The sequence below is a fragment of the Dipodomys ordii genome, unplaced genomic scaffold, assembly GCF_000151885.1.
Source record: "Dipodomys ordii isolate 6190 unplaced genomic scaffold, Dord_2.0 Scaffold14, whole genome shotgun sequence".
Classification (NCBI taxonomy): Eukaryota; Metazoa; Chordata; class Mammalia; order Rodentia; family Heteromyidae; genus Dipodomys; species Dipodomys ordii.
In genome coordinates, this window is record NW_012267230.1 from 9,885,018 (window position 1) to 9,897,791 (window position 12,774).

At 49.8% G+C, this 12,774-nt stretch overlaps 1 protein-coding gene across 1 annotated transcript in view; it reads right to left on the reverse strand.

The window, feature by feature from the left end:
• Positions 1 to 12,774, reverse strand: part of Snx29 (sorting nexin 29) — a 177,355-nt gene that overhangs the window by 131,620 nt on the left and 32,961 nt on the right. The window contains exon 9 of the mRNA XM_013011677.1: positions 11,586 to 11,714. Coding sequence (XP_012867131.1) covers positions 11,586 to 11,714 — 129 coding nt within the window. The remainder of the gene's footprint in view (positions 1 to 11,585; positions 11,715 to 12,774) is intronic.

Below are 12,774 nucleotides of genomic sequence, written 5' to 3' on the forward strand. Positions count from 1 at the left end.
CTTCAGTGAGACGAGAGACCTTAAATCTCTGGTTTTTCATCTAGCAAATGCAGAAAACAAAGGCTGCTGCTGACTATGTTTCAAGAGCCCCGTGAAGTTGTGTCGGTGCAAAAAAGGATAGATGGAGAGCCCGCACACGGTAGGTGACACCAGGTGACAGCAAGCAGCCAAAGGCAGCCTGAGGCCACGGGAGAACACAGGCCCAAGAACTGGCAGCCCCCCTCCCCCGGCCGGCAGGGGCGGCCTGCTTGCAGACAAGGCCACAGGGCTAGGGAGAGAACAGTGGGAGTTGATGGCCCCATCCCCCACGCTGATCCACGCTGACTATACACAGCTACCGCTCACCCCAAACCATCATGCAATGAGAGTGCAATTCACAGACTGAGAAGGGGACCGGCCCCCTGGGCAGTCTGGAAGCACCTCAAGCCACAAGCATGAGCTGAGGGGTAAAGTCGGTGAGAACTGCTCAAATGTAAGCGGCGGCTGCAGCCACCACCATCTCAAGAAGACCCCGGTTTCCCCCACCCCACCTCTCACCTCACTGCAGCTTCCTAAGTTCAGCTCCCAAGTCAATCCCTGAAGCCAGCCTTGCCCAGCCCTCTCCCTGGAGAGAGCCAGGCCACCAGGGGCTACTTAGCAAGACAACCCACAGAACGTAAGAAGCCACCTCTGCTTCTGGCCATGCATCTGCACTCAGCCCTGGGACGTGGGGGCCACGGGGCTCCCACAGTTTCATGCTCCTGGGGCTTTATAGAAATAGCCTGAGCCAGACACGGGTGGCTGACATCTGTCATCCTAGCTACTCAGGAGGCTGAGATCTGAGGATCACGGTTCAAAGCCAGCCTGTGCAGGAACGTCCATGAGACTCTTACCTCCAATAAAACACCAGTAGCGCTGTGGCTCAAGTGGCAGAGCTCTAGCCTTGAGCTGAAGAACTCAGGGACAGCGCCCAGGCCCAGAGTTCAAGCCCCACGAACAAAAAAAATAAATAAAAGAAACAGCCTGAGCCTTAAGGAGCCCTGTTTGCAGAGAAGACCACAGGATAGAGACCGCTAGTCAGTGTGGAAAGCAGTAGTGACTCCTGCATATCTGTCCCCAGCAGTCATTGGAAACTGAGGCTATAATGAGCCAAAGCCTCTGGCAATCCAGGTCCTTCTTAAAGGCTCCATCTCCCAGGACACCCCAGGCTCCAGCAATGCCACCAGAACAGGGGAGGCCCAGGGCTTGTGATCACCTAGGCCACTCCAGCAGGATGAACTAGAGAAAGCTCTGGACCAAGATGCTCTAGGAGATGAGACTCAACTGTCCCTTCCCTTTCTTTTCTACCTAAACACCTACACCTAAACCAGCCTTCACTTGTATTTCTCCACCTCCTCAGGCCCCTCTCCACCCAGAAGCTAGGAAGGCTACCTTCCTCACACTTGATCTTTCAGCTACAGCCAGGGCTTGGTTTGTCTGCGGCTTGTCTAATGAGCTCATTGCTGTGAGAAGGGGGCCTGGGTGTCCAGAGGGCACTGAGTTCATCACCACTCTCAGGGCCTCTCTCCTACTTGCTAATGGCAGTGTCCTGTGCTCACCTCACCCCAGTGCTCTGGAAAGATACACATTCTCTCGATCTTAATGGGTACTGTTCCTCCCAGTGGCTGGCCGGATTATACACAGTCTTCTGACTCCACTGCTTAACACACTATTTTTCTAGCAGCACAATGCACAGCCCATTTCCATGTACACACAGCCGTGTAATTGCACTATTACACATTTCCTCCTGAGATGGCATTTTCTCTCCTCACTGCATGGGGCAATGAGCACCCATCGCCTGGGGCAGGGAAGAAGTAGCCAGATGTGCAGCAACCAGAATGACACAAGTGACAAGTCCTGAACAGGGCTTCAGCCGAGGGAGCCATGGGTGGGTATCGGGAAATAAGGGGCAAGCCTCGTTCAAGCTCGCTCCTCTCTCTTCCTTCACAGGTCTGAAGAGGAAGTCATGGAGTCAGGGAACTGGCCAGGATCCCCTGTGTGGGACTCCATGTGTCCTGCCGTATCTCCACACTTGCACAGAGATGTCATCATAAGCCACAGTGCACGCTACGAAGAATAGACTGCCAGAAACCACAAAAGAACAGCCTGGTCCATCTTGGGACTCTGGGTGGGAGCTAAGCGTGTAAGCAGAGGTGGGAAAGGCAACTCACCCTGGCTAACCTCCTCCAAAAGCCAAGGTCACACACTTGGGGAAAAAACACAGGTCCTGTGCAGCCTGCCATCCTTGTGCCTCCATCTGTTAAATGACAATACCTCCTGCCTAGGTGAGCAATCTCCACTCCAAACCAAAACAAATTAGCCTTGATGTGCACAAATGAACCCAAATCACAGGCTGGGCCCCCACTGGTGACTCAGGACATCCTCCTCCTGAGAGTGGTAATTACACAGGGGTGTGTGACTCTTACATACTCTTCCAAGAGATGTTCACTGGGTAAGGGCAAGCTCATCAGCAGGCACAGGGTTCTGGAATCTGAACTGTGTTATGGCTCACTGTCTCCAAGTCCTGCTACTTATGTTCTCTGACAAAAGGCATGGTTCAGAAGGGAGGTTGGCATCCTAAGGAAAATACTGGTGCCCAGGAGGACCTGCCTGGGACCTGGTCCTCTACTTCCAGGTGCTCTATAAATGGCTCGTTTACATCAGGTTTACTTACCCTTTATCCCAAACAACAGTGTGTACAAGGAAGACATACTCCAATCCAAGAACCAAACTACTAGAGCCAAGGTTATGGCTTACTCTGCCCTTCACCCTGCTTTAGAGCTGAGCCTCATCTCTTATTGAATCTCTTATTGAACCAGCCTGACTCACTGCCCACCCTGGCCACCTCCTCTCCACTTCTGTAATGTCCAAAGGGAGAACTTTCCACAGTGTAGATCTGCTCCACGCTTCTCCTCCTTAGAGGCATTCACTAACTCCATACTCTCTTGGCATTATTTTTATTTTAGCATTCTAGTTTTGCAGTGGTAGAAATGAAGCCCAGGGCCTCACACGTGCTAAGCAAGTGCTCTCCCACTGAACTACACCCCCAGCCTACTGTCATTGTTGGGGGCAGAGGAGGGGTGGGGGAGATATAGGCCTGTACATGCATGCACCAATCTTGGGGCTTGAATCAAGGCCTAGATGCTCTCCCTGAGCTTCTTTTGCTCAAGGCTAGTGCTCTACCACTTGAGCCACAGCACCACTTCTGGCTTTTTCTGAGAGGTTTATTGAAGATAAGTGGACTTTCCTGCCAGAGCTGGCTTTGAACTATGTTCCTCAGATCTCAGCCGAGTAGCCAGGATTACAGGTGTGAGCCACCAGCACCTGGCTCTGTGGTTGTCATTCTTAAATGGCCATGTAGTCATGATCTCAATGGAGAGCTCTCCAATTCAGCCTCACAGCTCAACTTGTCATATCTGGAGGTTCCAACCAAGAATGCACTGAAGGAGGTTCTTGTGGGGAGAAATAACGTTCCTATGATGGCTGTGTGGTGGCAGGAGTCGGGTCTCACACATCTCTGCCTTGACAAACCTGCTGAACTTTTGTTTGCGCATGGAATAAATCAGCTCTGCAAACTCCCAGTCTCTAGACTTGACAGTTGTCTCTCTGCACCTTGCTGCTGCCACCGCTACTGCCAAGAATATCTCCGCTCTGCAGCCCTTCCTGATGTCCCCTCCCCACTCCAAAATAACAGGAGGTTGCCTGACAGAGATGTCACGTTACTAGTGTCGCCACCTGCAGGGCGTTCACATCCTGGCTCTATTTAAGACCCAGGCTTCATGTTCAGTGACATGGAAATTGCCACCTTGTGGATTGGTACAGGAAAGGCAAGATTTGAAATTTTATTTTCTATGAATAACTAGGTTGCAAATTTTGCCTCCTTCCAAGACAAAGGAAAAAAGCCAGGCTGGCTGTCAGTGGCTCATGCCTGTAATCTCAGCTATTCAGCAGACTGAGATCTGAGGAGTGTGGTTCAAAGCCAGCCCAGGTAAACAAAAGCCAAGAGATTCTTCTCCCCAATTAACCACCAAAAAGCCAGAGTGGAGCTGTGATTCAAGTGGTAGAGCAGCAGCCTTGAGCAAAAATGCTCAGGTGTGGCATCCAGGCCCTAAGTTCAAGCCCTAGTGCACATGTGTGCACACAGAGAGAGAGAGAGAGAGGAATAGCCAGGATGTTAAAACGAGCAATGGATCAGATGGGCCAGCTGCTGCATTCCAAGCATTGCTTCCAAGTCCCACACGGCCTCCATCACCTCGGAGGCATGGCTCGCCTTTTCTGGGATGTGTGTGTCACCCCTCCAAGCCACTCCTTTCTTCTTACTCCCCTAGACTTCTCTACTGACTGCTCAGTAGAAAAGTCACCTAATGGAACATGAATGAACAGCAGACGTAGATCCCTCCCCAGTGGATAAATGTCATAACCTTGTCACGCGAGTTCGCACATTCATCCTGCTTCCGTGCCTCGGAAGGGAAGTAATGGGCTACAGTGGTTTTTTTCATGCACCTCCTCCCTCTTCTCCCTTACCAGCTGCATTTTTCCCCCTTCTTCATGAAACCGTCTGGTCTGTGTTTGGTGCAGATTTTATGAGAACATCTGGCAACGGGTACGGACTGCTCTGATGCTTAACCATTCAACGTGGGCACGTGCTTCTAAATGAAGACGTTCATGCAAATATACCTAGCTACCCATTTGCCCAAAATTCTAGTGCATCAACAAAACCTGAGTCTTCAATAAGATTCTACAAGCAGCAGAGGAAATAAAGTAGTACACAGCTTCCACCCTTGTGTGACCGCTGAACAGCTCTGATCCTGAGTCCATGTGGTCTCCCCGCACTTGTGATGTTTCAGAAGGGACTTCCGCTGGGATGTCCACCCTCAGGAAGACCCTCAACTTCCACCATTACAAAATCAGAAGCTGCGAGATGGCAGATGAACGCCAGCTCTAGTGACTGGGTCCTCTGACCCTGCGCTGGAGCCAAGAACAATGAGTCAGTTGTGCCATTACAATGCTTGTCTGTGGTGCCACTCCCAGAAGTACGTTCTGAGGCAAGGAATCAAGAGAGAGAGGGAGCTATGATACGAGGATATTCACCTCAGCCTTCCCCTGCCACCTCAGCACAGACCCCACTCGGTATGACAACTGACAATGGGCCGGACCCACTCAGCCTGCTGGAGGCACCAGAGAGCTCTCTGTTTATTATTGAGAAGGACGTTGGTTACAATGTTACGATCAACTAGGTTACAATCAGCTCTGCCTGACTGTAAGCTTACCCAGAGCAGCAGACCTTTTATTTTCCCCCAGTACTAGGATTTGAACTCAGTGCCTTGTACTTGCTCAGCTGTCACTCTATCATTCAAGCCACAACAGCTCATCTGGTTTCTGTTTGTTGTTGTTGTTGTTTTGTCAGATGTGGGGATTGAACTCTGGGCTTGGGCATTCTCCCTGAGCTCTTTAGCTCAAGGCAAGTGCTCTACCACTTGAGTCACAGCACCACTTCCGGTTTTCTGGTGGTTCATTGGAGATAAGAGTCTCTCGGACTTTCCTGCCTGGGCTGGCTTTGAATCATGATCCTCAGATCTCAGCCTCCTGAGTAGCTAGGATTACAGGCATGAGCCACCAGCACCCTTCTGTTGTTGGTTATTTTGAAGATAGAATTGCACAGACTTTTCTACCCAAGACAGCTCTGAAGCATGATCCTCTGGATCTCAACCTCCTGAATAGCAAGGATTACAGGTGTAAGCCACTGTATCCAGCCAGGAATTGCAGACCTTTGAGAAGTGAATGAACCCATGAACAAGAGTCCTTGACTATCTACTCAGTGAACTGCAGGCACACAGCTCCTCCTGGGCCGACCAGCCTCTGCCCCTGTCCTCACTGTGTCCCACAGACCTGCCCACGGCATGCAGATCTCAGGTAGAAGCTGTTAATGCCCTGCCACTGGAAGCATGTCAGAGAGGGACATGGGGGAGAACTGTCAATAGAACATTCAACATCCTGAATAGACCTTCATAAACAGCCTTGAGAAAGAACACGGGGAAGCGTGGCCTGGAGCACGGGTGTCCGTAAGTTCCACGAGGCCCTGCAGGTACAGGGACACCGGTCCACACGGCCAGCATGTAGAGGGGCCGCAGGACAGCAGCTCTCCTGAAAAGTCAGCCTTGGTTATAATCGGAGCCCAAAATCAATTACACTGACTCTGGATGTACCCAGCTTTCCTCTGGGGTCCACCCTCGGCTTTTTCATTTCCTGTATTTCTTATAAAGATCGGCTTCTGATCCTCTTACCTCCTGCAAGCCCAAACTCATGCATTATAAGCAGGGCACGCACCTCACTGTTCATCTCTAACAGAGCCGTGCCCAGAGCCAACGTGTGTGAAATCTGTTTTGTATTAATATAAATTACCTCCCTCTGATTTCCCTTTCATGTTACCCAGGGAATATCAGCTTGGAATTTCACTTCCAGAAAGTAGAGCATCCCCAAGTACGTCGGTAAACAAGGGAACTGGCCGTTAATGGCGCCGTCCAAGGATGACAAATCAGCTGGATTAGGAGTTGCCAGTAAACAAGTAGCCAGGGAAGAAAGCCATAAGAGAGGAAAGTAGAGAGCAGGACAAAAGACTCGGGGCATGGGTGTAACAGTGTAGTACCTTCACTCTGGACAGACAGAAGCTCTGTGTACCAGAGGCCTGGCCTAGGTGGGCCAGTAACTCCTGCCCTTAGAGGTCCGCCTCTACTGCTGCCTGTCACCCCCAGGAACTGCATCCTTCCTTCCCGGCTCCGCTCCTGAGGTTCTGGTGAGGTGAAACTGCCACCTTCTGGCTCCAGGCAGCATTTCCTTGCGACACTCATTGGCCCCATGGTGCCTTCCTGCCCTCCTAATCATAGCCAGGGGCACTACTTGCCAAGCAATGCCAAGGGCAGGCAGATAGCTTACCATCTAATGGGGAAGAGGTGGGTAACAACACACCCTGCAACTTCCAACAATAATCATTCCTGCTCAGGAATCCTGACCTAGGCCTAGTTACATGGTGGGCAAAAGCTTCTACATCAGTAAGTGTTATCAATGTAGCAAGGAACAGCCCAACTCAAATTGGCCAAGGGGATTTACTGGTCCACACGACTCAAAGGTCCAGTGGAGCTTTCAGGGGTAAGTTGAGCCAGCAGCCCAGTGATATCACACATGATACAGTTCTCTCACCCTTCCTCTCCATTTCAAGCTGCTGCGTGTGTCTTACCCTAATGGTCTGTCCCCTCATGGTAACAAAAAGGCCAACATGGCTCCAGCCCTTACCCCAAGCTTCAGCCTTTACATCCTCACAGCATATATTCCGGAAGGGAGCCATCCAATGAGCAGGGAAAACTCTTTCTACAAAGTACCAACAAACCACCATGTCTCCATGACCAGAATTGGACCATTTACCCATTTCCCAAACCAAGTCCAATCACCATGCCCAGCTGGATCAAGCCATCGCTACCGTGCCAATCGCTTTGGAGAGGATCTAAAGTAACCGTGACCAAATCAGACAAGTCCAGGCTGAACTGGAGCTACCACCAACCAATGAAGACAATAGCCATGCTGAAGCCCCTGGTGGAAGGAGTGGGCGAGGGGTGCAATACAACGCCCACTACATCAATGCTTCTTCAAGAAGAAGAGCAGCCCCCCCCCTCCACTAATACAGGCTTCCTGTGTCAGACCACAGAGCAAATGTAAGTTCTCTCAATGATGCATAGCAAAACCAAGCCCCTATTTCTGACCTAAGGCTGAGAAAGTTGTATTCTGTTGCATCGTGGGTTAAGCTGTTTCTCCAGAGCGTGTTCCTTTTAACAAACAGAACTGAACGATGGAGGGCTTAGTGAGAGAATGACAAAGTCTCTCTCTTTTGAGGCTTCATGTACAATGTTGCCATGTTGGCCTGAAGACAGCATCTCCAGTACTTTCCACCACTCCACCAGTGTCAGCGTAGGTATGGCATGTTCCTGGGTATGTTTCCCACCACTCTCTCCCATGCCCTGGCAGACATTACTAATCAATAGCAAGGCTCTTTCCTGCTGAACCCAGATGCCACCCCAGAATCCTTCTCAACCAGAATCCTAGGCAGCCACTGCCAGAGTTAGCAGCAACATGAAACGCACTGATTTTACCAGGTAAAATGGCAATGGAACCTTGGGTTCCAAAGGCCAGGCCTAAACCTCAGGCAGACTCAGAATTCAGGCCAGTATCCTCCATGTTTAGCATTCTCAGCTCCGACTACTTGCCTCCTAATGAAGACAGAATCAATGCCTTGGGATAAACACTGAAGAAATGTCCTTCTTCACAAAAAGCAAAGTCCTTATATTTCTCCAACAAACTGACAACAGAAAAAGGCTCAAGCACATTCATTCTCACACTGCCACCTGGACGCAGGTGGGCCAGCCCGTGCCACCTCGCAGCCCCACTTTGCCTCCAGCAGCCTAAGCCCTCTCGGCCCCAAAAGACAAGTGCCTAAGCAAGCCAACTGTGTGCCATCACAAACAGCTGGTTCTTCTGTGGCCAGAAGCCAGAAGAAACTTCAACAGCTGGCGGAGGTGAACTCTGGCAGAAAGGTGTCAGCAAATGAACTCAGAGCTCAGTCACCTTCGTCTGCTCTCTCCTTGTGGACGAGCATCTGTTTATACATGCCCTACCTGCAAACTGCCAACTGTCAGATAACTGAAGCTCTTAGCTACCCATTGTTCAAGTGGGGAAACTTCAGATTAGAAAACTGTCTAGTTGTTGACCCACTGTAACAAGGAGATGTACCAGACACTGTTAAACAACAAACTCTACAATTCAGGTGGGGATGGGGGCAGGGAGTATAATTTTGGAGGCGGGAGGGAAGGGATGGTAGGGGAAAAACAAAGGAGGAGGCAACAATGCTTGATAAGAAATGTACATTACCTTGCTCATGTAAGTGTAACCCCTCTGAACAGTATTTTCACAATAAAAAACTTATTTTAAAAACTGCCTAGGGGCTGGGAAGGTGGCTCCGTGATAGAGTGCTTGCCTTGCATGCGTGAGGCCCTGGGTTCGATTCCTCAGCACCACATAAGCTAAAAGAAAAAACCCGGAAGTGTTGCTGTGGCTCAAGTGGTAGAGCGCTAGCCTTGGGATGAAGAGCTAAGGGACAGTTCCCAGGCCCAGAGTTCAGGCCCTACGACCGGACCCCCCCCCCCAAAAAAAAAAACTGCCTAGTTAAGAAATTGGTTTCCCTACCACATTTATGGGATAAGAATTTTCCCTAGAATTACCATATGCTAAAGTACACCTCCTGGAGCCCCAGATGCACTCTACGCATCCTTCATCCTCATTCGGTCCACATGGGCAGAAGAGCACCATCCTCTCTACTTCATGCATGAGGACCACACACCTGCGGCAGGAGAGCACTTCACTCCAAATCACAACTCCAAGTAATGGAGGGTATAGCTGAGGCAAAGCCCTGGAAACGGCGGGGAAGAGAATCCTGTTTGTTGCTGGTAGTTTGGACCCAGTGTCCCTAAAGACCTCAGTCTTTACTGCACATCAAATGCAATATATGCCACAGAATCCCAGGGCAGTTAGGTGATATGGAGCACTAGTGGAGAAAGGGTCCAGTTAGGCACCAATTACTCTACTTCAGACCATCACTTAGGTAGCTGCAATACCCTCATGACACTCTGTCGGGAAATGTGGAACTTGGATGTGAGCTCATGCTGCAGTGTGGTAGTGGTCAGGACTGCCTGAGCATGTCCCAGCCCCGGTGCCTGGCACAGCCACAGGACAAACTACCAAGAAACTGCCTAGCTCACCAAAAATGGGGAAAACACTGTGAACAACCCAGAAGTTAAAGTGACTGTATTAACTGGTTAATTGAATATGGTGCATTCACTCAGTAAAATACCATAACTAGGTATATAGAAATGGTCAACATTGCTGGACGCTGGAAGTTCATGCCTGTCATCCTAGCTACTCAGGAGGCTGAGATCTGAGGACCACGGTTCAAAGCCAGCCTGGGTAGCAAGGTCATGAGACTCATCTCCAATGAACTACCAGAAAACTGAAAGTGGCGTTGTGATTCAAGTGGTAGAGCACTCGCCTTGAGCTGAAGAGCTGAGGGACAGCGTTCAGGCCCAGAGTTCAAACCCCAGGACAGACCAAAAAAAAAAAAAAGTCAACATCAAAACTGGTTTTGTCACAGTAAAGACAAAAAAAAAAAAAAAAAAGACAGCCTGCAGACAGCCTGTGGATCATCTGTAGTGAAAGCATAAAGATACGTTCACACAGAAACAAATGGTTAAGGGCTGGGAAGGTGGCTCAGTGGTAGAACGCTTGCCTTGCACGCATGAGGCCCTGGGTTCGATTCCTCAGCACCATATAAGCAAAAAGAAAAAAGCCGGAAGTGGCGCTGTGGCTCAAGTGATAGAGCGCTAGCCTTGAGCTGAAGAGCTGAGGGACAGCACCCAGACCCAGAGTTCAGGCCCCATGACTGGACCCCCCCCCAAAAAAAGAAACAAATGGTTAAAAAAAAAAGACCAACCTGTATTATGGGAACAGGGGTTTTGTGCATTATGATTTTCTTTAATTAAATATAAACAATATGACTAAAAACAAAGGCTCTTAGACAAAAGTAACAGCTACTCATAATTAGAGAAATGCAAATGAACAGGCTTCTTTTTCTTCCATGATGTTGTGAGACCCAAACTCTGGATACTATCCTGTGAGCAAAGCTGGGAGCAACTCAGCCTTGTGCATACCTACATACCTGGCTTAGCACCTGGGGTTCGGGGGCGGGGGGGGGGGGGGGGGGGGGGGGGGGGGGGGGGAGGCCAAGTGCATGACCTCTGACTTACAAATGCATTACAAAAACTTGCAAGGCAAGTCTGCATCTTGGAATGCTTCCAACAAAGAAACTCAACTTAGGCATAAACGACCCTCCCAGATAATGGGATGTGGCATTATTAGCTACTGGTGAACTGGTTAGACAAATTCTGGTGTGCTCAGACAATGGCATGGCGGGGCTGGTAAAAAGAAGTGAGTGGTGTAAGGAAGGGTACACACATCCACAGTGTGGACCCGAAGTAGCCCTGAGATGGTGATGTTGATCGCCTCTAGGGAGCAAACTGGGTGGCGGGGCAAAATTGTGTACTGAACCTTCTGTATTTTCAGCCAGGTGCGACTATATGACTTGTTCAACAAAGTTAAATTAAAATGCATAAATCTCAGCGAGGCACCAGTGGCTCACGCCTGTAATCCTAACTACTCAGAAGGCTGAGATCTGAGAATCGCCGTTCACAGCCAGCCTGGGCAGAAAAGTCCGTGAGACTCTCTATCTCCAATTAACCACCCAGAAAACCGGAAGTGGGTGCTCGGGCTCAGAGTGGTAGAATGCTAGCCTTTAGGAGAAAAGCTCAGGGACAGCGCTCAGGCCCTCAGATCAAGTGCCTCACCTGCCATACATACATACATACATACATGCATACATGCACACTGCATAAATCTCATTCCTTTTGGTCACAGTCTTTCATTAAAGAGTATAGGTGAAGGTAAGCTTGCCGTCCTTCACCCATCCCTACCTTGCCAGTGCCTGGACCTTGACAGTGTGCCGCTCCTCCTGCTCAGCCACCTTTCTTTTTAGCGTGTCTACCTCTTGCCGGAGCACAGCCGAGTGTTCCATCTCGCCATCAAGCAGGTTCCGCAGTGACCTGGGAAGAGAGGTCCCAACCGTTCCAGTGTGGTTGACAAGAATCCATCCAGCCCAGAACATAGAACTCGGCCTACCTACATCAAGTCTTAGTTCATTCACTGCATATTCGTCTCTGTGCACTGGATAATTCAAGTCCACCTCAGGTAAACTGACTTCACCACACAGCCAACACTCCGAGTGCTCAGTACAACAGCCCAGCCCTTGGTCTGCAGCTGGGCTATGGGCCCTTGCTTCCCTGTGAGCAGGCTGGCCATCTGACAGCTTAAGATCAAGGGAAGATGAGGAGTGAGCAAATCCCAGTCAACTCCCTTCCCAGACAGCCCACTCAAAGGTGTAGCATGTTAAACTGAGACATTCTGTCACAGCCACATCAGGGAAGAGACTTAGCAAAGGAAAGGATGTCAGAAGAAGCTGAAAGAATAATCTGCAGCGTAAAAATAGAACGCCTGTTCAGATTACATGACAGCTGTCTAGTCTCGCTTCCACCGTTCCTCATAAAACACACTTTGAGCCTGTTTTGTTGCCGTCTTCAAGCTAAACACGCATGGATAGCTCCATGGTTAGACGGAGCACAGCCGAGTCTGTAACGTGCTCTCTACTTGCACATCCATCATTCCCAGTCTTCAAAGGGAAGCGAGGAACAGATCTTCTAGAGGGCTTTACAATATCCAGGTGCAGTACTCACTGTTATCCTTACTACTCAAGAGTCTGAGTTCTGAGGATCACAGTTTCAAGCCAGCATGGGCAGGAAAGTCTGTGAGACTCTTACCTCCAATTGACAAAATAAATAGAAAGTGGAAGTGTGGCTCCAGTGGTACAACACTAGTCACGATCGATAAAGCTAAGAAACAGCACCTAGGTACTGAGTTCAAGCCCCAAAACTGGCACCAAGAAAAAAAAAAAAAATGCGTGGGGAAGAGGAAGAAGAAAAAACTTTTATAAGAAATGAGGATTGGGCTGGGAAGGTGGCTCAGTGGTAGAGCACTTGCCTTGCATGCCTGAGGCCCTGGGTTCAATTCCTCAGCACCACATAAGCTAAAAGAAAAAACCCGGAAGTG